General features: G+C 35.0%; 1 protein-coding gene across 6 annotated transcripts in view; it reads left to right on the top strand.

The window, feature by feature from the left end:
* The window catches only part of LOC145297667 (unconventional myosin-XVIIIa-like), a 794,600-nt gene that overhangs the window by 375,694 nt on the left and 392,950 nt on the right, over positions 1–25,956 (top strand). For all 6 annotated transcript variants that reach the window (XM_080143864.1, XM_080143857.1, XM_080143848.1 and 3 more), the window contains one exon: positions 11,153–11,350. In XM_080143864.1, the coding sequence (XP_079999990.1) occupies positions 11,153–11,350 (198 nt within the window). The remainder of the gene's footprint in view (positions 1–11,152; positions 11,351–25,956) is intronic.

Below are 25,956 nucleotides of genomic sequence, written 5' to 3'. Positions count from 1 at the left end.
TGTAAATTTTGGTCAAAATCTGACTTCCTTCTTTAATTAGATTTTTTTTTTTTTTTGATTGATAAGTATCGAAAATTGATAAACATATTCCGTACAAAACCCACAAAAGAACACTCCCAAATACATCAAGTGCCTTCGTGTGAAATTAATTTAAAAAAAAAAAAAAAATCAGCCCACCTATTTCGGAGTCCATAGGGAACTCTCACACACAGTTCCTTTTATATAATAGTAGAGATAAAAATTTATACAGTTATTTAAAAGGTACATGTTGACGCACTAATGTATATAGTCATCCACATATACTGTTTCGCTGTATCACAGCTCATCAGTGTGGCTAGACAGGCAACTATCTCAAGCCAGGATTGAAACTCAACCATCCGTATGGCAGCAGTCAAGGCTTCGAACCATTACGCTATTCAGTAGCTGCTGTGCGGGAAGTGAATTAACAATGTTTTGACATTGTCCGAATACCTAAGCTTGATTTGTTTACACAAAGAGCATTGCTTAAATACGCTAATGGTATATCGTGTATCACTTCTTAATATGCTCAACTCAAGATAAGGAGCATTATAGTCATCCACATACAGTACTGTTTTGCTGTATCACAGCTCATCATATATATATAGTTTTGAAACGTTACGTAAATCATAAATCTATGATGTCACTTCAAAGCTATACTTATTTCGTTAAAGTAATAGTTTAAAATCCATTTATAAGAAAATCTAAATGGCTCAATTCGTAGAACATCAGACCGAAAATCTCAAGATTTTGGTTTTCGGTCATAGCATCTACTTTATTTCTTGGGGAATCTATTAGTATCGATGCCATTTATTTCATTTCTAAAGGAAGTTGAAATATTTATTTAAAAAAAAAAGTAGTAACAGATAAACAGACAGATGAAAAAAGAATGTTCCTTTATATCATGAGTGGATTGTTAGTATTTATAGCAATTTTGTTGCTTGTGTCACGATTTGCACTTCGAGACAAGATCAGAGATGGACAAAATTTAAAGGATGGGAAGTCCAAGATAATCCCACGAAGAACTTTCAATAAAGACATGTCATTCGTTTACTCTTGTAGACCCCCCCCTCCTCCTGCATTTCATTTGATTCATATTTTTTTATACTGATTTGCATTTTCTTTTTGATAGACATTTTGTCTCTAATCACTTTTGTTACTTTTTCAACATACCACCCCGAATTCGTTCTCTTTATCACAAAAAAATATCTTCAACTACAAAGACGATGTAATTTTCTATATTTACTTCTAAAAGCTCAAAATACACAGTACTACCTCCTCTTATGCGTGCATGAATTCACTCATTCTCACTCTCCCTTGAATTTTTTTTATCTCTCCTACTCTCTCTCCCCTTTCTTTAGCCCTTCTTGCCTTTCCTTAGCCCTCCTTTATTTAGCAGCTCTTTCTCCCTTTCTTTAGCTCTCTCTCTCTAGCTCTCTCTCTACCTCTTTCTCTAGCTAGCTCTCTTCCCCTCTCTTAAGCTCTCTTCCCCTCTCTTAAGCTCTCTCTCCCCATCTCTTAAGCTCTCTCGCCCCATCTCTTAAGCTCTCTCGCCCCATCTCTTAAGCTCTCTCGCCCCATCTCTTAAGCTCTCTCGCCCCATCTCTTAAGCTCTCTCTCCCCATCTCTTAAGCTCTCTCTCCCCATCTCTTAAGCTCTCTCTCCCCATCTCTTAAGCTCTCTCTCCCCATCTCTTAAGCTCTCTCTCCCCATCTCTTAAGCTCTCTCTCCCCATCTCTTAAGCTCTCTCTCCCCATCTCTTAAGCTCTCTCTCCCCATCTCTTAAGCTCTCTCTCCCCATCTCTTAAGCTCTCTCTCCCCATCTCTTAAGCTCTCTCTCCCCATCTCTTAAGCTCTCTCTCCCCATCTCTTAAGCTCTCTCTCCCCATCTCTTAAGCTCTCTCTCCCCATCTCTTAAGCTCTCTCTCCCCATCTCTTAAGCTCTCTCTCCCCATCTCTTAAGCTCTCTCTCCCCATCTCTTAAGCTCTCTCTCCCCATCTCTTAAGCTCTCTCTCCCCATCTCTAAAGCTCTCTCTCCCCATCTCTAAAGCTCTCTCTCCCCATCTCTAAAGCTCTCTCTCCCCATCTCTTAAGCTCTCTCTCCCCATCTCTTAAGCTCTCTCTCCCCATCTCTTAAGCTCTCTCTCCCCATCTCTTAAGCTCTCTCTCCCCATCTCTTAAGCTCTCTCTCCCCATCTCTTAAGCTCTCTCTCCCCATCTCTTAAGCTCTCTCTCCCCATCTCTTAAGCTCTCTCTCCCCATCTCTTAAGCTCTCCCTCCCCATCTCTCTCGACCCCTTTTTAGCTCTCTCTCTCTCTCTCGACCCCTCTTTAGCTCTCTCTCTCTCTCTCTCTCGACCCCTCTTTAGCTCTCTCTCTCTCTCACTCTCGACCCCTCTTTAGCTCTCTCTCTCTCTCACTCTCGACCCCTCTTTAGCTCTCTCTCTCTCTCACTCTCGACCCCTCTTTAGCTCTCTCTCTCTCTCACTCTCGACCCCTCTTTAGCTCTCTCTCTCTCTCACTCTCGACCCCTCTTTAGCTCTCTCTCTCTCTCACTCTCGACCCCTCTTTAGCTCTCTCTCTCTCTCACTCTCGACCCCTCTTTAGCTCTCTCTCTCTCTCACTCTCGACCCCTCTTTAGCTCTCTCTCTCACTCTCGACCCCTCTTTAGCTCTCTCTCTCTCTCTCGACCCCTCTTTAGCTCACTCTCGACCCCTCTTTAGCTCTCTCTCTCTCTCACTCTCGACCCCTCTTTAGCTCTCTCTCTCTCTCACTCTCGACCCCTCTTTAGCTCTCTCTCTCTCTCACTCTCGACCCCTCTTTAGCTCTCTCTCTCTCTCACTCTCGACCCCTCTTTAGCTTTCTCTCTCTCTCACTCTCGACCCCTCTTTAGCTTTCTCTCTCTCTCACTCTCGACCCCTCTTTAGCTCTCTCTCTCTCACTCTCGACCCCTCTTTAGCTCTCTCTCTCTCACTCTCGACCCCTCTTTAGCTCTCTCTCTCTCACTCTCGACCCCTCTTTAGCTCTCTCTCTCTCACTCTCTACCCCTCTTTAGCTCTCTCTCTCTCACTCTCTACCCCTCTTTAGCTCTCTCTCTCTCACTCTCTACCCCTCCTTAGCTCTCTCTCTCTCACTCTCTACCCCTCTTTAGCTCTCTCTCTCTCACTCTCTACCCCTCTTTAGCTCTCTCTACCTCTCTTTAGCTTTTTCTCTCTATCCCTCTTTAGCTTCCTCTACCTCTCTTTAGCTTTTTCTCTCTACCTCTCTTTAGCTTTTTCTCTCTACCTCTCTTTAGCTTTTTCTCTCTACCTCTCTTTAGCTTTTTCTCTCTACCTCTCTTTAGCTTTTTCTCTCTACCTCTCTTTAGCTTTTTCTCTCTCTCTCTCTCTACCTCTCTTTAGCTTTTTCTCTCTCTCTCTATCTCTCTTTAGCTTTTTCTCTCTCTCTCTCTACCTCTCTTTAGCTTTTTCTCTCTCTCTCTCTCTCTACCTCTCTTTAGCTTTTTCTCTCTCTCTCTCTCTACCTCTCTTTAGCTTTTCTCTCTCTCTCTCTACCTCTCTTTAGCTTTTCTCTCTCTCTCTCTCTACCTCTCTTTAGCTTTTCTCTCTCTCTCTACCTCTCTTTAGCTTTTCTCTCTCTCTCTCTCTACCTCTCTTTAGCTTTTCTCTCTCTCTCTCTCTACCTCTCTTTAGCTTTTCTCTCTCTCTCTCTCTACCTCTCTTTAGCTTTTCTCTCTCTCTCTCTCTCTACCTCTCTTTAGCTTTTCTCTCTCTCTCTACCTCTCTTTAGCTTTTCTCTCTCTCTCTACCTCTCTTTAGCTTTTCTCTCTCTCTCTACCTCTCTTTAGCTTTTCTCTCTCTCTCTACCTCTCTTTAGCTTTTTCTCTCTCTCTCTACCTCTCTTTAGCTTTTTCTCTCTCTCTCTACCTCTCTTTAGCTTTTTCTCTCTCTCTCTACCTCTCTTTAGCTTTTTCTCTCACTGTCTTTCTTTAGCTTTTTCTCTCTCTCTGACTCTCTCTCTCTCTGACTCTCTCTCTCTGACTCTCTCTCTCTCTGACTCTCTCTCTCTCTCTTTCTTTAGCTTTCTCTCTCTCTCTCTCTTTCTTTAGCTTTCTCTCTCTCTCTCTCTCTCTCTCTTTCTTTAGCTTTCTCTCTCTCTCTCTCTTTCTTTAGCTTTCTCTCTCTCTTTCTTTAGCTTTCTCTCTCTCTTTCTTTAGCTTTCTCTCTCTCTTTCTTTAGCTTTCTCTCTCTCTTTCTTTAGCTTTCTCTCTCTCTTTCTTTAGCTTTTTCTCTCTCTGTAGCTTTTTCTCTCTCTGTAGCTTTTTCTCTCTCTGTAGCTTTTTCTCTCTCTGTAGCTTTTTCTCTCTCTGTAGCTTTTTCTCTCTCTGTAGCTTTTTCTCTCTCTGTAGCTTTTTCTCTCTCTGTAGCTTTTTCTCTCTCTTTAGCTTTTTCTCTCTCTTTAGCTTTTTCTCTCTCTTTAGCTTTTTCTCTCTCTTTAGCTTTTTCTCTCTCTTTAGCTTTTTCTCTCTCTTTAGCTTTTTCTCTCTCTTTAGCTTTTTCTCTCTCTTTAGCTTTTTCTCTCTCTTTAGCTTTTTCTCTCTCTTTAGCTTTTTTTCTCTCTCTCTCTCTCTCTCTGACTCTCTATCGCTGACTCTCTCTCTGACTCTCGCTGACTCTCTCGCTAACTCTCTCGCTGACTCTCTCTCTCTCTCTCTCTCTCTCTGACTGTCTCTCTCTCTCTGACTCTCTCTCTCTCTCTCTCTCTCTCTCTTTCTTTAGCTTTTTCTCTCTCTGACTCTCTTTAGCCCTCTTTGCCCTTTGCTCCTTTGCTCCTTACAAGCTTTGGAACAGACGAGTTCGAGTTGTGATGAACATCACAAGAATGTTCATAGTTCTATAATATTCAGTAATTCTTCTTGAATATTCTACATCTGTCTACCGTTAACTCGTGTCTCATCGAATCATTACTTGACTATAATTCAATTTAACAAAACAAAGCACAAAAAAAAAAACGCTCTTTTTGATATAAAATCTTCTGGCTCTTCTTTCCTTCCGGTATTACCATAACCCTTTTTTCTTTCTTTCTTTTGTGTGTGTTGTCCTCCATTGTACGCACCTTCAATTCCCGCTGTTTGATGGTAACAAACATTTTTAAGAACACTTACGGCTTTCTTTGTCCTTTTGATGTTTTTATGCTGCTTGACACAGACGCAGAAAACATTTAGGGGAGTGTCCATTTTTTTTCTGTTCATTTCTTACTACAGGTGGGATAAAAGTACAACGTTAAGTACACATTCACACATGGTTAACATTTTTCATTAGGATATTTGTACGTTCCACATTGTTTGCTTTAACTATTTCGACCTTCCTCATTCCATTTTGTTTTTATGTCTTCCATCTTTTTTTATCTCCTCTGTTAATCCTTTTCTCTACTTCCTCCATCTTTCACTCCCAATATTTCCCTCTCTCTTTCTCTCCCCTTTCATCCTTCTATCTTTATCGCTCATATGCCTTCTTTCCTCTTCATCTTTTTTTACTCTTTTCTCTCCCTCGTCTTTTATTCTTCAACTCTTCCTTGAGCTTAAACTACTATTGCTCTGTATGTGTGTGTGTGTGTGTGTTCCATCGACGAAATGTCGCATCCCTCTGCCTGTTCTACAAGTATTTTAATGGTGAATGCTCCGACGAAGACCTTGTACCCCCTCCACGTAAATACCTCTCGACAAACCTGACAAGCATCAAACTCCCACCTCTACACAGTAGAGACCCCTAAATGTTTCCCCATAACTGCTAGACTTTGGAACTTCCTTCCGAGTTCTTGCTTTGTCAACTGTACTGACATGCAGAAATTCAAGTGTAATGTGAATGGACATCTCGCTGCTCAACTCCCTATATAGTATCCCTGTAATTTATGTCCCCGATAGTAGTCCCCTTTCATCAAAGTGGCACTGTGCATGTTTGGGGTGAAAATGGAATAATCATAAAAAAAAACAATAATAAAATTAAAAAAAAAATAAAGAATCTTCTGAGTTTGTTTCATCGGTATAAAGAATTCTCAGGCTAAAATGCATTTTATTCTGACGATTCCTTACCGGAGGGGAGGGTGAAATGCAAAAAAAAAAAAATTATGTGTAGCTTACTTGCCAGCTATTTTCATAACTCGCATATTAAGCACTTTGAAGTAAATACTGAAAATCGATACATAAAATATCTTATAACATCTTATATATGAATAATGTAGATATATATATTGCTCTTTATTTGTTTTTACATAAGCAGTAATATTTGGCTACACAGTCATGACCATGTTTCGGTCAGCCAACTACTAATAACTAGAGATCTTTTCAGGTGATACAGCTTATACGAAAACAAAATTTGCAAACTTTGCTTTCGTATAAGCTGTATCGCACGAAGAGTTATCTAGTTTACAGAGATTGCAAACTTTGTTTTCGTATAATTGTATCACCTGAAAAGGTCTCTAGTTATTAGTAGCTGGCTGGCCGAAACATGCTCATGACTGTGTAGCAACATATCACTGCTTATGTAAAAACAAATAAAGAGTATATCCTGATCTACTTTGGTACGGAGCACTCTTGTATTAACCTGATCACACACACACACACATATATATATATATATATATATATATATATATATATATATATATATATATATATATATATATATATATATATATCAGGCCGTCCAACGTTGTGCAGTCATAAAATATGCTTAAATATGATATTTTAATTCATGCAGATTTCGTATTTATTATAAAGATAATACTCTATTGATTATTATATTGTACCTAAATTATGAATTTACTAGCAGGCCATTTGAAGTTACCCGGTTATAAAATATGCTTAAATATATTTTAATTTATGCAGATTTCGTATTTAATATTACAGAACTAATACTTTATTATTATATTGTACCCAATATATAGTAGTGATTTTAAAAGTTAAAACAAAAAAAGACTTGGGTGCCATCAGCTAGAATCGAAACAAAAGCAAAGCATCCCAGTCTTATTTGTTATCATCTGATCTAAATCTACGTGCATACAAAAACTAAAAAACAAAAATGTTAAAAATATAAATATATACTCGTGAATGTGTAAAATACTTTAAGGCATCTTATACCTGCCAAGTGTTTATTTATTTTTTCCAATTTTTACCCCTTAGTAGCTATTTTTACCGATTAACGACCAAATTGAATTTGTTTCGCAGGTATAAGTTCCCTATAGATCAAGTTTCAAGTCTCTGGACCAAAATAGACAAAGGAGTTTGGTAGAGACCGTTCCTCCAATAGATAATTATGTATTTTTCATATAATGAGGAAAATATATCAAGTCCTGAAATTAATCGTTTAAGTGTGTCCCCATGAAAGAACAGTTAAACACAAGGCCGTTTTTATGGGAAATGGAAAACGGAGCACTTTGGGACAAAAATGAAATTTCTTCTGTGACTGAAGACAGAACAGCTACATTTTCATCTTCATCGTCTTAGAATTGCTTTGAAGTTGTCCATGTGTGTATTCATTTTTTTTTTTTTTTTTTTGATTTTTATCATCTTTATAGTTGTCATTTCACCACGTTTCGGTCAACTCATCCTCTGGCTTCCGAAACTTATCCCCAGTAGTTAATCATCTGAAGAAGGCCAGAGGAAGAGTTGGCCGAAATGTGATGAAACGACAACTTTTTCACTAAAAAGCAAATTTAATTGAGCAAAACAGCATAAAACACGTCCAGATCATTTTTTTTTTTTTATTTTGATCCGCGTGACTCTAAAATGTTAGCAACTCCCCCCCCTCCCTGTTTGAAAAATTCGGATACCCTTCTTTTAGATGGTCGGAAGAGCAAACAATGTAAAAGAAAGTTGTAACAAAACTCGGCAAAAAGCATATTCACACAAGTCACACTTAATACCAACCTTAATTATTCAAATGTATAAGAACAATGGCCTCTCATCAATATTGCGTCCTTGTTTTTCTTTATTAGTTCAGCATATGCATTTTATTTTTCTGCTGATGCTGGAAAATTTCACATCACTTATCTCGGCACGTTAAGTGGTATGAGAAATTGAATGATGTGGTGTATTAAAGGAGAGAAAAAAATAGTATATTATGACATTACAATGTATTCTAAAATCCTTTAATTTTAGTGAAAATTGAATGCGTTATCGGTAACATCAAAATTTGTTCAGCTCAGCAAACAGTAATATAGTATTTTCAAGATGGCCGATTTCAAAATCTTAAATCATTTGATTTATGTTTTGTACATAGCTTCCACCCTCTGATATTAAAATATGGCCTTTGTTTAAATTTCTTGTTTAGAAATCATTCATTTTTGGAATCCTAGTTCAATGTTATCAGTTTTAAGTCAAAAACGATAGGTTGGTTTGCAAATGTTCAAATTTAATAAGCTTCTTTTTTTTTTTTTTTTTGCATTGTTACCTAATTATTTGAACTTCACAATCTTTTATCGATTCCATGTGGCATACCGTATGTTATAAAATATTACACATAAAGAATTCAGTTAGTTCTTTATTAACCTCTTTCCTTATTATTCCAAATAATCACAGGATTGGCATTCTGTTGAAAGAAAAAAAAAAAAAAAAAAAAAAAAATTAGAATTTCGATTTTTTTTTAATAAAAAAAGAAAAAAATTAGAATTTCGATTTTTTTTTTTTTTTTCTTATCTGCAACTGTACTATGCATTTGCCAGCCTTCTTTTATTGACACTGTGGCACAGACCAACACTGTTGTAAAATATATACAACAACAGTTCACTATTTAGATTCTTTAAAAAATCTAGCCAGGGAAGACATCTTTGTAAAACCTTAGTACCAAATCATTATTGGAATGCACACAAACTTCACTTTCCGCAGGTGGAGGGAATATATCAACGTATTCATTAAACATTAAATATGTCCTCTTTTACTGAATTCTAATCGGAGGAAAGAAACTAGTTTGATCTCCCACATTCCGCTCATGTTTTTGTCCTTTGCAATTGTCTTCTACCAACTCCTGCTACAACGTTAGTGCCAAACTATAAGATGCCTTCAATAAGTTTCCAGACTTTTTCGTATGCGCACTTTTATTGATAGTTTTTTTTTTTTTTTTTTTTTTTTTACACAGTGGTCACCACTTATCAAGGCCCGGAAGCCACTCAGGGATAAGGATTATTGCAAGTACATTACGTTAGTGTGGAGATTTGATGAAGTGTTTACTTAAGGGGGCGGTTCATTAGGAATTTGTTAACGTTGGACTTGAAGACATCCAAGTTGTAGTTAGGTGGGAAGCAGGCAGACGGAACAGTTCCACAGGCGTGCAGTTCTAAGAAAGAAGTTTTGTTCATGGAATCCAATTTTGATTTAGGCACAGATAAAGAGTGGGGAAAATTTTTCACAGTGAATTCAGCTAGACAGGTGTTTTTCGTGAAAGATTGGCGAGGGGGGGGGCAGAGATTGGAGTTCAGACGAGCACCTGCCATGGAAATAACGATAATACACACATGAAACTCTGGCCCTCTTCAAATTAATTTCCTCTGACTACAATGCACTTGTTGTACCATTCCAACAGTTCCTGGAAAGCCCTATGGTAGTCCTCTTGTGTGAGCATATCAATGACCCTTGTCACTGCCTCTTTCATCTTCTCAATTGTCTTATAAAGACAGCCTCTAAAGTTTTTCTTGAGCTTAGGGAATAACCAAAAGTCACAGGGAACAAGGTCTGGTGAGGAAGTGCCTTGCTGCCCATGACCACACCTTTCTTTCTGATTTTCTCTGAGCAGCCTTGAGACAAACTTTGCGCAAATCTTCCGCATCCTTAGTTCCTCTCAAATAATTATTGTACAGTTCCCACACTGACATCAAATTGTGCACTTATTGTTTCGATAGATACATGACGGTTCTTATCCATGAAATTTTTTATATTGAGCCAGTCAACTTTGATGTTCTGATTTCCTTACTCCTACTACACCCCATCATCCCTCACAGATTCCTTGCCTTTCTTGAATCTCTTATGCCACTCAAAAATTGATGCTAGATTCATGCAAGATGGTCCAAAAGCAGTCTGAAGCATTCCATACGTTTCTGTGACATTTTTTTCCCCCAAGTTTTAAACAGAATTTTATTGCATATCATTCTTTTAAAGTGTCTTCACATTCAGATTGCACTTTTGAAATGCAACAGCTGTGAGAATCGGGCTTTAGTAGGGTATATTCCAATTCCTGCTGTAGTTGTTCATTTGAATCTGAAATCATAAAAATTGGTCGGTCATCTCATAGTATGTATAGCAATAACATACTGAATTTTCAAGAGTCTACGACAATTTTCAATGCCTGTACAAAAATGCCTGGAAACTTATTAAAGGCACCTTGTATTCAACCTTGCTGTATTTGGGATCCATCAGTAATGTGGAGGGAGGGGGGTGGGTGATATGTGGCCAATGGCCTGTCTTTCGTATCACGCCGCCCAGGCTAGCATTTAAAGGATGCACCACTCATCACTGACCTTGACCAATTGAGATTTACTACTGATTATCGTGCGTGTGTATATCTGCAAACTTTAACAACATAACCCGGAGGTGGGGGGGTTATATACTACGTTTAAGTATATCGAAATTTTTAGCTTCATGTTATTTTACAATAGTTGAATCTGTTTTCTACAGCCTTCTTCACGCAGAAGAGATGTTGTTAGCCCCATTTTTTGTTATTTTCATGGAACGTGCTAGAATCTCTGGTTTCTTATTGTGAGATATTTACAGTAAAGGCTCATCTAGCACAACTGAAAAAAAAAAATAAATAAAAAACTTTTTTTTTTTTTTTTCCATCCTTAATTTCCAAGAACTTCTCTTTTGTAAAACCCATTACTACAGAACTGCTTTATTGTAAGCCACAACATGGTAGTCTTCAAAGCCAATATAAACAAATACTCATCATATACTTTTTTAAGTAATCAATTTTTATTCATTTTTTTTTCATGATTTTCAGTCCTCTAGTAATAGATGACCCACATCGATATCAATATGTCTGTAATTTTTTTCTTGATATCTTCTTTATTAAACATGCATTCAATCTTTTTTTTTTTTTAAGTCAAATGTTACTGTAATTTTTTTTTTGTTGTTGTCTTTTTCCAGACTAAATCCGAAGATGACGTCAAATCCGAAAAAGCTTGGATGGAATCCGACAAAGTCTGGCTCATCCATAAGGGTGGCTTTTCCTCTGCCACCCTTCTCAAGACTAATGGAATGTCCCCGCTACCTGAGGGCAAGGTCAAGGTTAAAGTGGATCATGGCGGAGAGATTATTGAAGTGGATGAAGAAGACATTGAGAAGGTAAAGGGGGAAAAAATATATATTTTTTATATTTATTTTACCATAAAAAATTCATGTTCAGCCGAGTAGACCAAATGTGTTAAACATGCGGCCCTTTGAAAGCACATTCGCAGCCTGCATAAAAGATATTGTAAGCTTGTCATTTAACAGTGAAACTTGCAGTTGTATGATTCAAAGTCAATAAATTTGTGTCATTCATTGAATAATGACACATTTTTTTTTTTTTTTCAAAACGTTTCTTTATCAAACAATATTTATCAGTTTCAAAAAAAAAAAAAGAAAAAAGACAAATGTATCTATGAGATAGGTGTGGCCCAAATCTACTGCTTTTCTGAATCTCATGAATTACAATTTCAGAAAACTCCATAAATTTAAATTAATTTTTAGTGTCTTTTCGAGAGCAATGTTAAAAAAAACATTTATGCCGACCACAATGTTTTAATCGAGTTAGTTGTTTTGGTGTCCTCTCTGGCTTTGGTAAAGGCCATCTTGGACCGTTTTTGTATATAGCAAAGAACTACGCTGACATTTAATAGGAATTAGGATGAAAAAATGTTATTGCTTTAGTGAAGGAAGAAAATGAACATATATATTTATATATACACACACACACACACACACACACACACACACACACACACACACACACACACACACACACACACACACACACACACAAGGGCATAATAGATTCAGTGATTGATTTTGTGCTACGAAACAGATACTGTCAAGAATTGTAAATGTCAACTGAATTAAAGAAATTATAAGATGGTCAACATCATGAATTTTGGAATATAGTTTTTTTGTCATTTATTTACTATATTGCTCTGTAATTACATTGAGCTTCTTAAATAAGGATTGGTATATATTATAAGAAAATATATTTCTATAGAAATATATATATATATATATATATACTAGCAAAATTACCCGTCGTTGACTGGGTTCAAAAACAGCCTACAGAAAATGGACTCTGATTTATGAAAGTATGATAGGTTATGAAAAGGAAGGGTTGTAAAGAGATAGCTTCGAATTTGGGGTTATCAAAACTAAATCAAAATATGATGAAAGTAAAAATAAAATAGATAAACCCCATAATTTATTATACCATACCTGTTCACACCGAAACACTTATCACAATATTCTGTGGATCTATATTAAAAAACCCTGTTAAACTTTGTGACATATTTCCATTCTATGGAGGTCAAGCGCGAACGAACACCCCCATAATTTTATTATACCATATCTCTTCAAACTGAAACATAATTATCAAAGTATACTTACGCAGATAGATATGAAAAGTCTTTATTAAAGTTTGTGCCTATTTCCATTCTATGGAGGCCAGGTGCGAACGCAGACCCCACAATTTTATTATACCATCCCTATTTAAGTTGAAACATACTTATCAAAGTATTATTATGTACATCTATATCAAAAACACTTGTAAATGTTTTTTTTTTTTATTTTTTTTATTTCCATACTTTGTGGATCATGTGCGTATGCAGACCCCACAATTTTAATGAACCACTGTTCTGCCAGATCAAACATACCCATTCATGTGTCTCGATACATCTTCTATCATTATATGTAATCAGTTTTCTATGATAGTCAACCATATAGGAGCCTATTCGTGACCAGACACACACACAGATGTTCAGCTTTATATTATAGATATATCTATATATCAGGTTGAAGGTATTCAGGAGATAAAACCCATGAATTAAAATGAGGTTATTAAGAGTGCTCAATAAAAAAGAGCCAAATATACTATTTTTATTTATATAATTTATATAGACAAATATTACATACTCGTTACACTAGGCATGCTAATATTTCGGAGCAAATTGGTTTATTAAAAAAACAAATGTTCCTTATCAGGCGAGAGAAATAAAATTTATATTTGCTATTCAAAGCATCTCCCTTTTGAATAGCAGACATAAATTTTATTTCTCTCGTCTGATAAGGCACAACTGTTTTTTTAATAAACCAATTTATTGAATGGGTACTAATTTACCAGATTATAAAAAAAAAAAAAAAAAAGGAAATGAAAAAGTCAATATATAAATATTTGAAAGGGGTGCTCAGTCTCTAATGCAACATTATAATAAATCGATCACTTATTTTAGAACCACTCTAAGATTTTAAACCAAATTTCATGAATTTGGCCTTTTTTTTTTTTTTTTTTTTTGCTTGAAATTTGCCCTTTTACTATTATTTTACATACATATTTTTTTTTTAATATGCAGTCTTAAAGTTTCGTCATCTGATATTTAGACTTTTTGAATTAACAGGAAAACTTTCTTATACTTACAGTCTCTAATACAATAAATTGATCCCCCATATTGAAACCACTAGATGAAAACACGCACATCCCTTTTATGTAAAAGATTTTACATTTGGAGCTAACCAATCAAAATCCATTTTTAAATCTTTCCCATGTCACATGAAAAAAAAAAAAGACTAACCAACCAAGTATTTTCTGGATAAATTCACTCGGGGACTATATAGATGAGGAAGTGTTATATAGACTGGTTAAAAAGAACCTTGATCCAGTTTGATGAGGAGAGGATTATAATGGCTGCCTTAGAAAAAGGCTTGATGACCAATGCTATTTGGATGTGTGGTCTCAGCAATGATAGCAAGCGTAGGCTCGGCCACACACAAGTAGAGGATGTGAACAACCGGATATCCACCGGAGTGTGTAAAGTTGAATATTGAATGTAGCAGCATGTCATGGAAAGATATTTCCAACTGTTCTTTCTGGCATAAGTCATACACCATCCAAGATTATACAATTCCTACAGTTACGTACCCAGAAAACAGAGATATTAAACCTGACATAGTTTTATGGGACAAGGAGAAAGAGGCAACCTTAGTAGAAGTTAGTACCCCCCACCTCCAATGATGCTGGCTAAAACAGAGTTAAGACCGAAAAGATAACAAAATACTAAGGTGTTCTGTACGACATGAAAAGAAACTGGAATCTTAGGAAGATCTTCATTTTAGTAATTATAAGAGCAACTGGATTCATGAAAAATAATTTTTTTTAAATTACCTGGCAAATATACCCAGTGAACCAAGTGCAAGATACAAACAAATGCACTTAAAGAGATGGTAAGAATCTTGAAAACAGAACAGATTTTTCAGAATAGCTCTGACCCCCCCCCCCCCGGGGGGATTATAGGGTAAAATTGTCCCAAATTGTTCATCTATTTATTTGTTTAGATTTTTCTTAATAACCATACTTTATATTTTTTTAAAATTTAGCACAAGCATTAATCATGGTGAAAGTAAATTTTGTACTCCTTTTGTACTCGGCTTGTATCTATTTAACTTTAAAAGCTGCCAAATGGTGTGGCATAATATGGAGAAGTATGGTTCAGATAAGACTTCGGCTGATAATTATGTGATTAGGTGGAGGTACACAGTCACGACTAACTTATGTTAGGCGATTTAACCTGCATAGAGTTAGTATTGTTTCCATTTTTTTTTTTTTTCTAAATGGTACTTAACAATGATACTGAAAAAAAAAAAAAATAGTAATGTTGTATATTTATCTAATAAGGGGGAATGTTGTGTGATCGTCTAGTGGTCCAGTCTATTAAATGATATTTAAATGTTCATATGCCGTTGTGTGTGTGTGGTACATGTATTTTTGGGCATACCTTCATGCGTCGTGAATGTTGGTCTACCTAGAATCATCTTGTGTCTTGGAGGAAGACTGTTTTGGGACGAAGATTTATTCACTCCAAACGATGAATTGGTTTTATAGTTATTTTATTCACCTTCCAGATGTCAACCGCAGAAGGATGGAAGTGAATCTCTGGCTTGCGTGGTAAACGTCAGCGCCCCCCCCCCAGTGAAGGGGGGGAACGACTGTCAAGCTGTCCGTCACCTATGTCTAAAACCAATCTCCTCGATTCAGCTAACCTGATCACGTGACTCACATGCAATCCGATCAGCTGACCCTCACTTCCGGTCAGAGTGTCTACAATATAATTTACTCACCTCTTCATCTCTCTCTATCCGTTCTCTAACAGTAATTTAATGATGGTTCTAAATGGCAAAATCTAATTTGCTTGCCGTAAACAGTTATCGATATTGTGTTTCGCCTTGTTAACGTGCAGACGCATTATATGATGCAGAAATAGAAATTCCAACAAGAAGTGACTGCATACCTCCACTTAACAACATAATCATTAGCCAAAGTCTTATCTGAACCATACTTCTGCATATTGTATGAAGTATTCCCAAAGTTATGCCTTGAAAACATTAATAACTAAAAAAATTAATCTGATCATAAGGGTTACTGTATCCGATCCAAAGTAGAGAAATCAATGTCATATAACACGTGAGACTTATTTGACTACAATATGGGCCAAGTATAGAGTCTCTACGATCAACAGAACCAAAGTTATCACCAAAAGTTTGACAACATTTTTCATGCCTTTTAATTTAAATATCACCAAATTAAAATTTTAAGTTAGACCAATATTTTGACCCAAGTTTGGTAATGATTGGTCAAGCAATGTGAATGGTGGGCTGTACAGTTACAAACTCTACTAAAAAACATAACCTCAATGACAAAGGTTTACACAATAAGCACAATTGGATTTTGATATGTATACTAGCATACCACCTTGCATTGTCTAGAAGTTGGGGTGGCTTGAAATAAATAAACAAGCGACAATTGTTGTCTAGCCGATAGCATTTCAATCTCAATTCACTCCCTAATATATTTGTTTTTGACAATGCTTTTCACGTATACTCTCCTCCTTCTACTCCTCCTATATTCAGTGAATCAAACAGCCTCTCACACAAGTTTATATGTGAGTCTGGGTTTCAGCATTAAAATATTTTCTTATCCATAATATCAAATAGGTTTATTACTTACCAGCCAAAACTCACACACACACACACGTGTGTGTGTGTGTGTGTGTGTGTGTGTGTGTGTGTGTGTGTGTGCTGGCATGCCTCCCTTGCTAAAGCTTATGAGGAAGGATGTTCGTTTAAGCGGAGAGGACCTTTGTCCGGTTGGCTTTATTTTGAAAACTCCCCACAGATGAAAGTGCCTAGCCTGTTTCCTCCTTCCTGAGCTTTTTTGCATAAATCTTCAAGCCTAATGTCACCGCTTGTCACAGACCCAGTTCAGAATTTGTAATTGATGACTTGATGGATGGACAAGTCAGAAAAGGATTACCCTCCCTCCAGCACCCTCCTCCAGACTAATCCCCCCACCCACCCACCCACCTGGACTGGCCTGTACCATTTTGTTAGACATCCACCTGCCCTTGGCCTTTTACAAAAAAAATGAAAATAACCCAGACCTTATGTTTCCATTACAACAGACTGAAAGAAGTAAATGTTTTGTAAAACACAACATGAATGTTGAACTAATATATATATATATATATATATATATATATACTAGCAGAAGTACCCGGCGTTGACTGGGTTCAAAAACAGCCTACAGAAAATGGACTGTGATTGACGAAAGTATGATAGGTTATGAAAAGAAGGGGGTTGTAAACAGATAGATTTTGATACTCAAAAATGTTACCCTAAGCAAAATATGGTGAAAGTAAAGATAATTTTTGCGAAAATATATTTTTTTATATCAACTTTGTTTCCATTCGTAGCCAACAGTGACCAACAAAATGATGTTTCCTTACAAAGAGAAAATGTTATATATATATAATAATATAAATATACAAGAAATAAATGTTACCATAGTCAATAAAAGTTACTTTTATTGTAGAAAAGTTCATTGGTTTGTAGTTTTAAGTAGTTTGTAAAGAAAATAATTTTTTTTTTTTTTTTTAATTCACGATCCGATTTAAAAAAAAAATCAAAATGGCAGCGACTTTGAAATGAAGAGCCCCGTTTTCAATTTGAAGGAGGGGCACCTGAGCATTCTGTATTAACAATTTAAGAGAGTTCCGTCAACATAAGGAATATTTATAAACATATTTTAATGTTTTCCGTTATTTTGTGCTTGAGGAATATTCAATTATGGCATGTGTAGTTTATATAAAAATTCATTTAAGTAGTTATCTCCTAAAATTTCGTTTTAATTTCGGTTCGCTGAAATTATTTTAAGTAAAGAGCATTAAAAACCCATTTCCAAACGAAAAAAAACATGAAGTGAACTTTTATAAATGTTACTATGGTAACATTTATTTCTTGTATATTTATTTTTTCGAGTAGTCGTTTGTTGGCTTTTCTGCTAAACACTCTTACTAAATAATATCGACGAAATATCGAAAAACAAAGAAAGAAAAAGTTTTGAAAAATAATGAAGCTTTACTTACTTTAGTAAAATAATCCGAAACAGCAAAATGGGATATTAAAAAAGTAAACACATAATTACTTTAGTTTTTTAAAGCAAAGAATCGATATAAATATGAATAAGAAAATTGCACCCTTTTCAGGCAGAACAGCTCGTTTCAGTTTTACAGTATTGAACAGTGTAGTATTGCGCCGTCGGATTCAGGGTTGTACTATTGTAATTTAAAGAACATGCAAAAAGGGTTGTAATCAACTGAATTCCTTCTAGTACACTGACAAAAAAAAGCTTAAACAGATATATAAATAAAAATAAAAAGGTTATGTAAATGTTTTTAAAAAGACACGTAAGCAGGATTTTTTTCCTTCTTTTGACATAACAAGTAACGTTCTTATTTTTTATCATTTATCTATTTATCTATTTTCGAAAGAGTGCCACGTGCAAGTGGAGAAGGAAAAAAACAGTTATGCAAAATTTGTGTCAAGAATTGTCTAAAGTTCCGACTTTTTTTTTTTTTGGCTTTCACTTTAATAAGAACGTGAATTTATGAGGTGAATTTATTCGACAATATGATTCAACTCAAAAAAATAAATAAAAGCTAACGTGAATTAAGATTAAAGTTAAGGTGTTATTGTGGACCCTCACCCCTTTTAAAAAACCTTGTTAAACTTTGTGACATATTTCCATTCTATGGCGGTCAGGCGTGAACGAACACCCAATAATTTTATCATACCATATTTTTTCAAACTGAAACATAATTATCAAAGTATACTTACGCAAATAGATATGAAAAGTCAACGCAGACCCCACAATTTTATTATACCATCCCTATTTAAGTTGAAACATACTTATCAAAGTATTCTTATGTGCATCTCTATCAAAAACCCTTGTGAACGTTTTTTTTTTTTTTTTTTTTTTTTTTCATTATTTATTTCCACACTTTGGGGGCCAGGTGCGAACGCAGACTCCACAATTTTTATGAACCACCGTTCTGCCAGATCAAACATAGCCATTTCTGATCCTTGATACACCTATCTTAATATGTAATCAGTTTTTTAAAATAGTCAACCATATAGGAGCCTATTCGTGACCACACACACACACACACACACACACACACACACACACAGACGTTCAGCTTTATATTATAGATATATATAAATATGTGTTTGCTTAGTTCAATATCTATTACTTATGTAACAAGATTGTACGGCACCAATTTTTTAAAAATATTACAAATCTCCAGATAATTACTGCAAATAAAATAGAGCTCAATGGGTAACACTTAAAGTAAAACAGAGCTCATAGTACTTGGTTTATTAAACCTATTATACAACGTTCGGTTTATTAAATATATTATAAAATGATTTTGAGGCTTCCCCCCCCCCAACAAAAAAAAAAAAACAATTTAATCCATCCTTAAATATATATTTACACTTTCATTGACTCCAGTTATTTATCCGCTCATAAAACAAAGGTCTCTGGATGTTGGTTACGTTTTGTGTTCGTAATTACTGAACAGTTTAATTGAAAATTTCCTGCATTGAATTCCGAAAGAATTTTTGTTTATGAGGCTCAGATAATTAATTTTTTACGCTGCTGTGAAAGTGATAATACAGAGTGGAACAATAATGTTGTTGTCCAAAAGAAAACAATACTACAGCTTTATTTTAAAACTTTTATTGAAAAAAATCAATTTTAGTAACTTTATTAAGTAACTTTATTATTCTGCCTTTAGCCTCAATCACCTCCTAGATACTGGCCTGGAATCGAGAGCATACCTTTTCCACAAGTGCCAGCAGGGGCCCAGCTACTACTCAGTGGATGGCGGCGATGAGGCTGGCTTTGGTGTTGTGGGAGGTCATGTTGGTGATGTTCTTGACGTATGACCAAACAAAGTAGTCCAGTGGGTTCAGGTCTAGGGAGGAGCAAGTCCAGTGAGAGAAGGGTACAAACTTGTAGCATCCCTTCTGAAGCTCTTTGAACTTGTGGGTCGGTGTCAAGTCCTGCTGCCACACCCAGGGTCTGCCAGTGGCCACTTGATTATATCAGGGGATCACCACACTTTTCAGCATATCCAGGTACACTTTGGTGTTGATTTTCAAGTCGACTTCAAAGATGTGAGGTGGTATGTTGTGATCCTCACTTAAAACCACACCAAAGACCATAACCATTGAGCTGTACCCTCAAGTGTTGAACCGTCTGGATTTACATTTTGGGGGTGCTGAAATTGGTCCTATTGTCATAACTTGGACCGGTAGAGAGCATGATTTGTACAGCGGCGCATATCTGATCTCGTTCATTGAACGTTGTGCCACTTTCAGGAATGATAGAAGGCTCCTATTGCTCTTGAGATTTGTACACAACTGGACAACTAGTAGATGGTCTGCAATAGAAATGTAAGCTGGTTTTCATCAAACGGAAATGGAATCATGTCTTTTCTAGGGTGACAATTTTCTCATTCCACCCTATAAATTGAAATTTGTGAAATGTGTGAACTTTTCAGATCAAAACAAAGTATGATGTTGAATGTCAAACTTTACTGATTTATGTGAGGATGGATTAAAAAAATTTAGGAATTTTCAAGAAATTAAGTTCACAAAAAGCGACGTAAATATGAGTTTATTTCTCAACATAGTTGCCATTCAATTCTCAAGTCCAGATTTTCAGCTTCAAAGACCATCTTTTAAGAATTCTGCAAAGTTTTTGCAATCAAATAGTGGCAAAATGTTTTACTTCTGTTATCAAAATTGATGCCTTTGAGGAATTCTTTGAGTTTAGCAAAAAAGGAAGAAATCTTATGGAGCTTCCTTAAAACCTCAGCATAATAAACTCCTATTACTCTTCTTAGATTTTTTTTTTTTTTTTTCCCAAATTAATCTATCAGTATCACACACTTGGAATCTCGGAAAACCGTAGCCATCACTTTTTGAGAAAACTTTTGAGGTTTGAACTTGATGGATTTTGAGCCATTGCTTTGACTGATTTTTGAACTCTGGATTATTCTAGTAGACTCAAGTTTGATCTCCGATGATAATTTTTGGCAGAAATTCCTCTCCATCTGTTTCAATTTTGTTAGATAATTTTAAGGAGAGATCACTTTGAAGATTCTGTTGATCAGGCTTCAACACTTTTATTTTATGTAAAGCTTGCACAGACCCAAATTATGAAGAATTGAATTTGCCAAGCCATACGAAAATATCTAGGGATGTAGCTATCTGATTTAGAGTTATTCGCCAATCTTGAATTCAATTTTGAGCAGCCTCAATGTTTTCATTATTTATTTGTTTTTTTGTTTTTTTTTTAAGTTCCTTGCCTTCCAGAGTAAGGCTCGTCTTCAAAGTCATCTCTGTTTTGAATCACTGAATTCACTTATAGACTGAATGAAGCCTTTCTTTTTTGTTTGTTGCTGTGTTCTCTTTCATTTGAGTTTTACTAAAAATTTGATTATTCGACCTTATTTCAAAATATGTGTTTTCAGTGAATAAAAAAAAAAGATTTGCTTTTAGAGGGTTTGAACTATACAGTTGCATGGAACTGATGGTAAGTAACTAAAAGTAAGGTAAATGTGACTGACGTGTGCAAAAGCGCCTGAGAATCTAGAACCTAGATCGCTCGTAGTTCATGTAAGAAATTTAGTTAAAAGGAGTTGGTGGAGCAAATTGAGTTGGTGTGCATTGCGGAGTTGGTGAGAAGTTCCGGTGTTTTTTGTTTTTGCATAACAATGAACATCTAATGAAGTGTTTTAACATAATTTAATTTAAACTTTTTTTTTATTAACATTAGAATTGTTCTTAAACAAAAATAATTTGCTTCTATTTATGTTGAATACATATTGTCTACTTTATTTGAAAAAAAAAATGTCCAATGTTCTTTATTATGTTGATTTTTTTTTTTACACCATTTTTTTAGGGGGAGATAACTCCAATTTCTTCTTGGTCAAATGACACAAATAAAAAAAAACAGTTTTTTGGGGGCTTTTTTCCTAACACAAAAATGTTTGAAAACCAAGACATTTATTGTATAAAAATGTATCCATATATATATTTATTGAAACTTATATATATTTATTGAAAATTCTGCGTGAGAAAATATAATTGACTCCTGAAGCGATGAATTTCCTCTGGCTCCTTTACTCACACCTTGACTCACTCTTAGGCTTTAGTTAAAACCAGGGATAATTAGTTAAAAATATCAAAATCAGGGGGGGGGGAGGTGAAAATCACACTATGTAAAATTTAGATGTCAGTTGAACTTTGACTTCTTGACAGAAATGTGCCAACTTTTTCTAACTCATAATGCGGAATTCCAGTCTTGGATATCTAGCTTTAATAAATAAACTCTTTGGTGTATATATTTTAAAACTTTTATAAAAACGAGCTACATTTCAAGATCCTAACACTGGTGGACGAGGCATGTAATGTACGTAGGTCTGATGTTTGGCAGTTTATATTGCCAATAAGAATCGGAATCCAATAGCTTGCAAGGCAGATGTTTCAAAATTGGACTCAAACAACAATTGAATGCATTGATCTAACTGGCTCAAATCACAACTCCGTGAATTTCAAACAAAATTGTAGAACCAGCTGTTTCCATTTTGGTTAAGGATTTTATGACAGTATGGTTGAATAGAGAAATTGTTTTTAATTATGAACCAAAGGGCTTCAGACATAGATTTCATTGGAAATACTTGAACCAGTAGTTTCGCTTTTGGAAAGAAAGGCCATAAAATTACAATTAATCAGTATAGAATTTCCTTTTACTCTTAATAAAAATTTACTCACTAGTAGTTCAGCCTGACTTTGTTTGGGCTCTATGTGCTGTTCATATATATATATATATATAGGGTTTGTATTACCGTACACATAGATTCGAAAAAGTTGTCAAAAAACATGTTATCAACGGCAAGATAAGTTACTTTTCTACCAAACTGGATATATTTTTCGTGTTTTTATTCAGTGTAACATGTTTATTCAGCTCGAAAACCATACAGTGTTTACCGATGTATTAGAAAATTCAAGATGGCGTCTCACACCCTCTTTAACACCGTAAGTATGGAAAAAGGTGTTATAAATAAAAAAACTATACAAAGTACTATTAAAAACCCGCCGAATATATGTCAACCTATGTCACAGTGACATATATTGAGCGAGTTTTTAACAGTATTTTATCCGGTTTTTTATTTATAACATCTTATCCCACACTTACTGTGTTAAAGAGAGAATAAGACGCCATCTTGAATGTTCCAATACATCGGTAAACACTGTATGGTTTTCGAGCTGAATAAACATGTTACATTGAATAAAAACACGAAAAATATATCCAGTTTGGTAGAAAAGTAACTTATCTTGCCTTTGATAACATTTATTTGTTATATATTTGTTTTTTGACAACTTTTTCGAATCTGTGTACAGTAATACAAACTCATATATATATATTAAAAAGTTTGACTCCTGTCCAGGTAACCTACATCTAAAATTTCAAGTGTTTAGACCCCAAATTGGCAGAGGAGTTTGGTAGAGTCTGCAACGGTCAAATCTTTAAACTTTGACCACTTGGCAGCCAAATTTTCGCCCCAAAACTGTTAAAAAGCTTGCTGCATGTCTGAATACTCTTTATGTAAAAATTCAAATGTTTTGACCCAAAATTGGCTGAATAGTTTGTTACAGATTGCAATGGTCAAATCTTTTAATTTTGACCCCTTGGCAGCCAAATTTTTGGCCAAAAACCGATTAGAAAGTTTGCTCTATGTTTATGATAAGGTTTATATAAAATTTCAAATGTTTAGACCAAAAATTGTCTGAGTAATTTGGTAGATAAAAGTAGCGATTAGTAACTTGAATCAAACCAGCAATAACCAACAAGAAAACTATTCAAATATATTACCGTAATCAGCTACACAAGGACTCCAAAACTGATGAAAGTATTCTAAAAAAAAAAAAAAAAAGGTCAATTTTTTTTTTTTCACTTCGACCCCAATTTTGACCCCTTTGGGCTCAAATCAAATTAAAAAGTTTGATTCATGTCCAAGTAACCTACATCTAAAATTTAAAGTGTTTAGACCCAAAATTGGCGGGGGAGTTTGTTAGAGTTTTCAAAGGTAAAATCGTTGAACTTTGAGCCCTTGCGAGCCAAATTTTTGGCCAAAAACTGATTAAAAGATTTTCTCAAATCTCAATACCCCTTATGTCAAATCTGGAGATGTAGACTGAAAATTGACAGAGTAGTTTGGTAGGGAAATGTACGCATACACACATAAACACAATTTCACTTTTATAGATATATAGACTAGCAGAGCTATCCGGTGTTGCCTGGGTCCATGAAAGTAAACAAAAAAATGTGTTTATTTGTAAAAGAAGCAATTGGATAATATTGTAAATATTATCCTAAATTTTTAAGAAGGGCTTCCACCTCAACCTCATGATAAGGGAAAATAATTATAGATCATATTTAGACGTCTGCTCCCCCACCCTTTTGCACCTAGCAGCTGAGCTCCAAAATTTACAATGATCTGCCAGTTAGTTTTAGTGTGAATTTTATTCAAACAAATATAAAACATTTGATACTGAAATTTTACCGTGGCTTTATTTAAGAGCGCATTCAGTTGTATGCTGATGGATCGTTCTGAAATAATAACGTTATTATTTGGGAGGGAGGGAGGGAGGTGTATAATTTAAAAATAAACTAACAGCTAGCATCCAAAATGCGTAACTTACTAAAAAAAAAAAAAAATATATATTTTAAATCACCCGGACACAATAAAATTGTGTAAGAAAGAAAAAGAAAACCAATCAGGAATGCATTGATAATTAAAAAATAGAAGTTTAGAAAGAAGAAGAAATGTTATAACATTGTTAGATGCAAGAAGAAAAAAAAAAGAACTGAACGGAAATACGCACAGTGAGAGAGAGAGTAGGGAAGCGTAACCCCTTTACACATACTGTGGACACCTGTAGAATAATAGGGAACAGCAGTCCGACAGCTACAAAGCCATTATTAATGATTTATATCACACGCACACATGCACAACTGTAATGACCTATGCATGAAATGAACTTGATGCCAGGCAAAATAATATGTATCTTAATGATGCCATATTTTAATTTTAGTAACTGTTCATTTATAAAGCGAAGAACTAGATTCCAGAATATGAGAATTTTTAGAGCTCGTCCAATCCGATTGGACGGACTTTGGTGAGGGAGCCTTTATTATTTATGAATCAGAAAATGGAAAGATTATGTATGTATGAGCCAGTTACGGTCAGTGTAATAACAGAATCTATGGAATGTGAATAATTCATCCTGGTGAAAACTGGTAGCAGTGGTAGGACTAAATATTTTGAGAGAAAAATAGAAACTCCTTCGTCTAATGATGTTGCGATTGGTATGGTGTTGTTCGTGGGATGCAATGTAATATTTTACTATCACGACTGAATGTGTCTAAAATGGTGTCCGAAAGCTACATAAGATAGTGGCTATTAGCCTGGATGTATTGAATTTTTATTTGTCATCTGTTGTTGCAAACCTACGATAGTTTTGTCCTGCGGCTATTTTATTAATATAGATTTTACATACCCAGTTTTTTTTTTTTTTTTACATTGTGTAATTAAATTTTAAAAGGTAAACTTAATTATAGTATTGTTTGGGTCTTAAATTATTAGCACTTCTGCAAGATAAAATCCCTGCTATTGTCGGAATTTACTAGGCAGTTTATGTGAAACATCTAAAGGTGTGAAATAAAAGTTTATGATTTTTGTGCAAATGCTGGCCATTTTTTTTTTTAATCATATATACATACATATATATATATATATATATATATATATACATATTTTTTTTTTTTTTTTAAATAATAAACAACTGATAGCACGCAAAACTTTTTGAGTTTCTTTTATGATTGTTTTTTTCTTCAAATCAGGATAAATATTTAATTTTTTATTTATAATAAACCAATAATAGACAGTGTGATATATATATATATATATATATATATATATATATATATATACACACACACACACACACACACACACACACACACACACACACACACACACACACACGCACCCAAACAATTTTTAGTCTGCTAAAAACTGGCAAAAGTGAGCCCCGTTGACTTAGAATAAATGTTTTATGTCAAATTGATGATTAAAAATGGTTAAATTTGTGCTCATTTTTGCATTAAAACCTAATCACTATAAATCCACAATTGTGCATCGAATTAGTTTTCTGGACTTTATAATAGCAATGGGTTATACAATATTTCAGTTAGATCTGTCTAGTAGTTCCCAAATAGAAGTTTATTGAACAGACAGAAATTA

Source organism: Euprymna scolopes, chromosome 2 (assembly GCF_053919585.1).
Source record: "Euprymna scolopes isolate OS-2025 chromosome 2, ASM5391958v1, whole genome shotgun sequence".
In the NCBI taxonomy this organism is placed as follows: domain Eukaryota; kingdom Metazoa; phylum Mollusca; class Cephalopoda; order Sepiida; family Sepiolidae; genus Euprymna; species Euprymna scolopes.
Note: the sequence above shows the minus strand (reverse complement) of the source record. Positions and strands in the feature narration are given on the sequence as shown.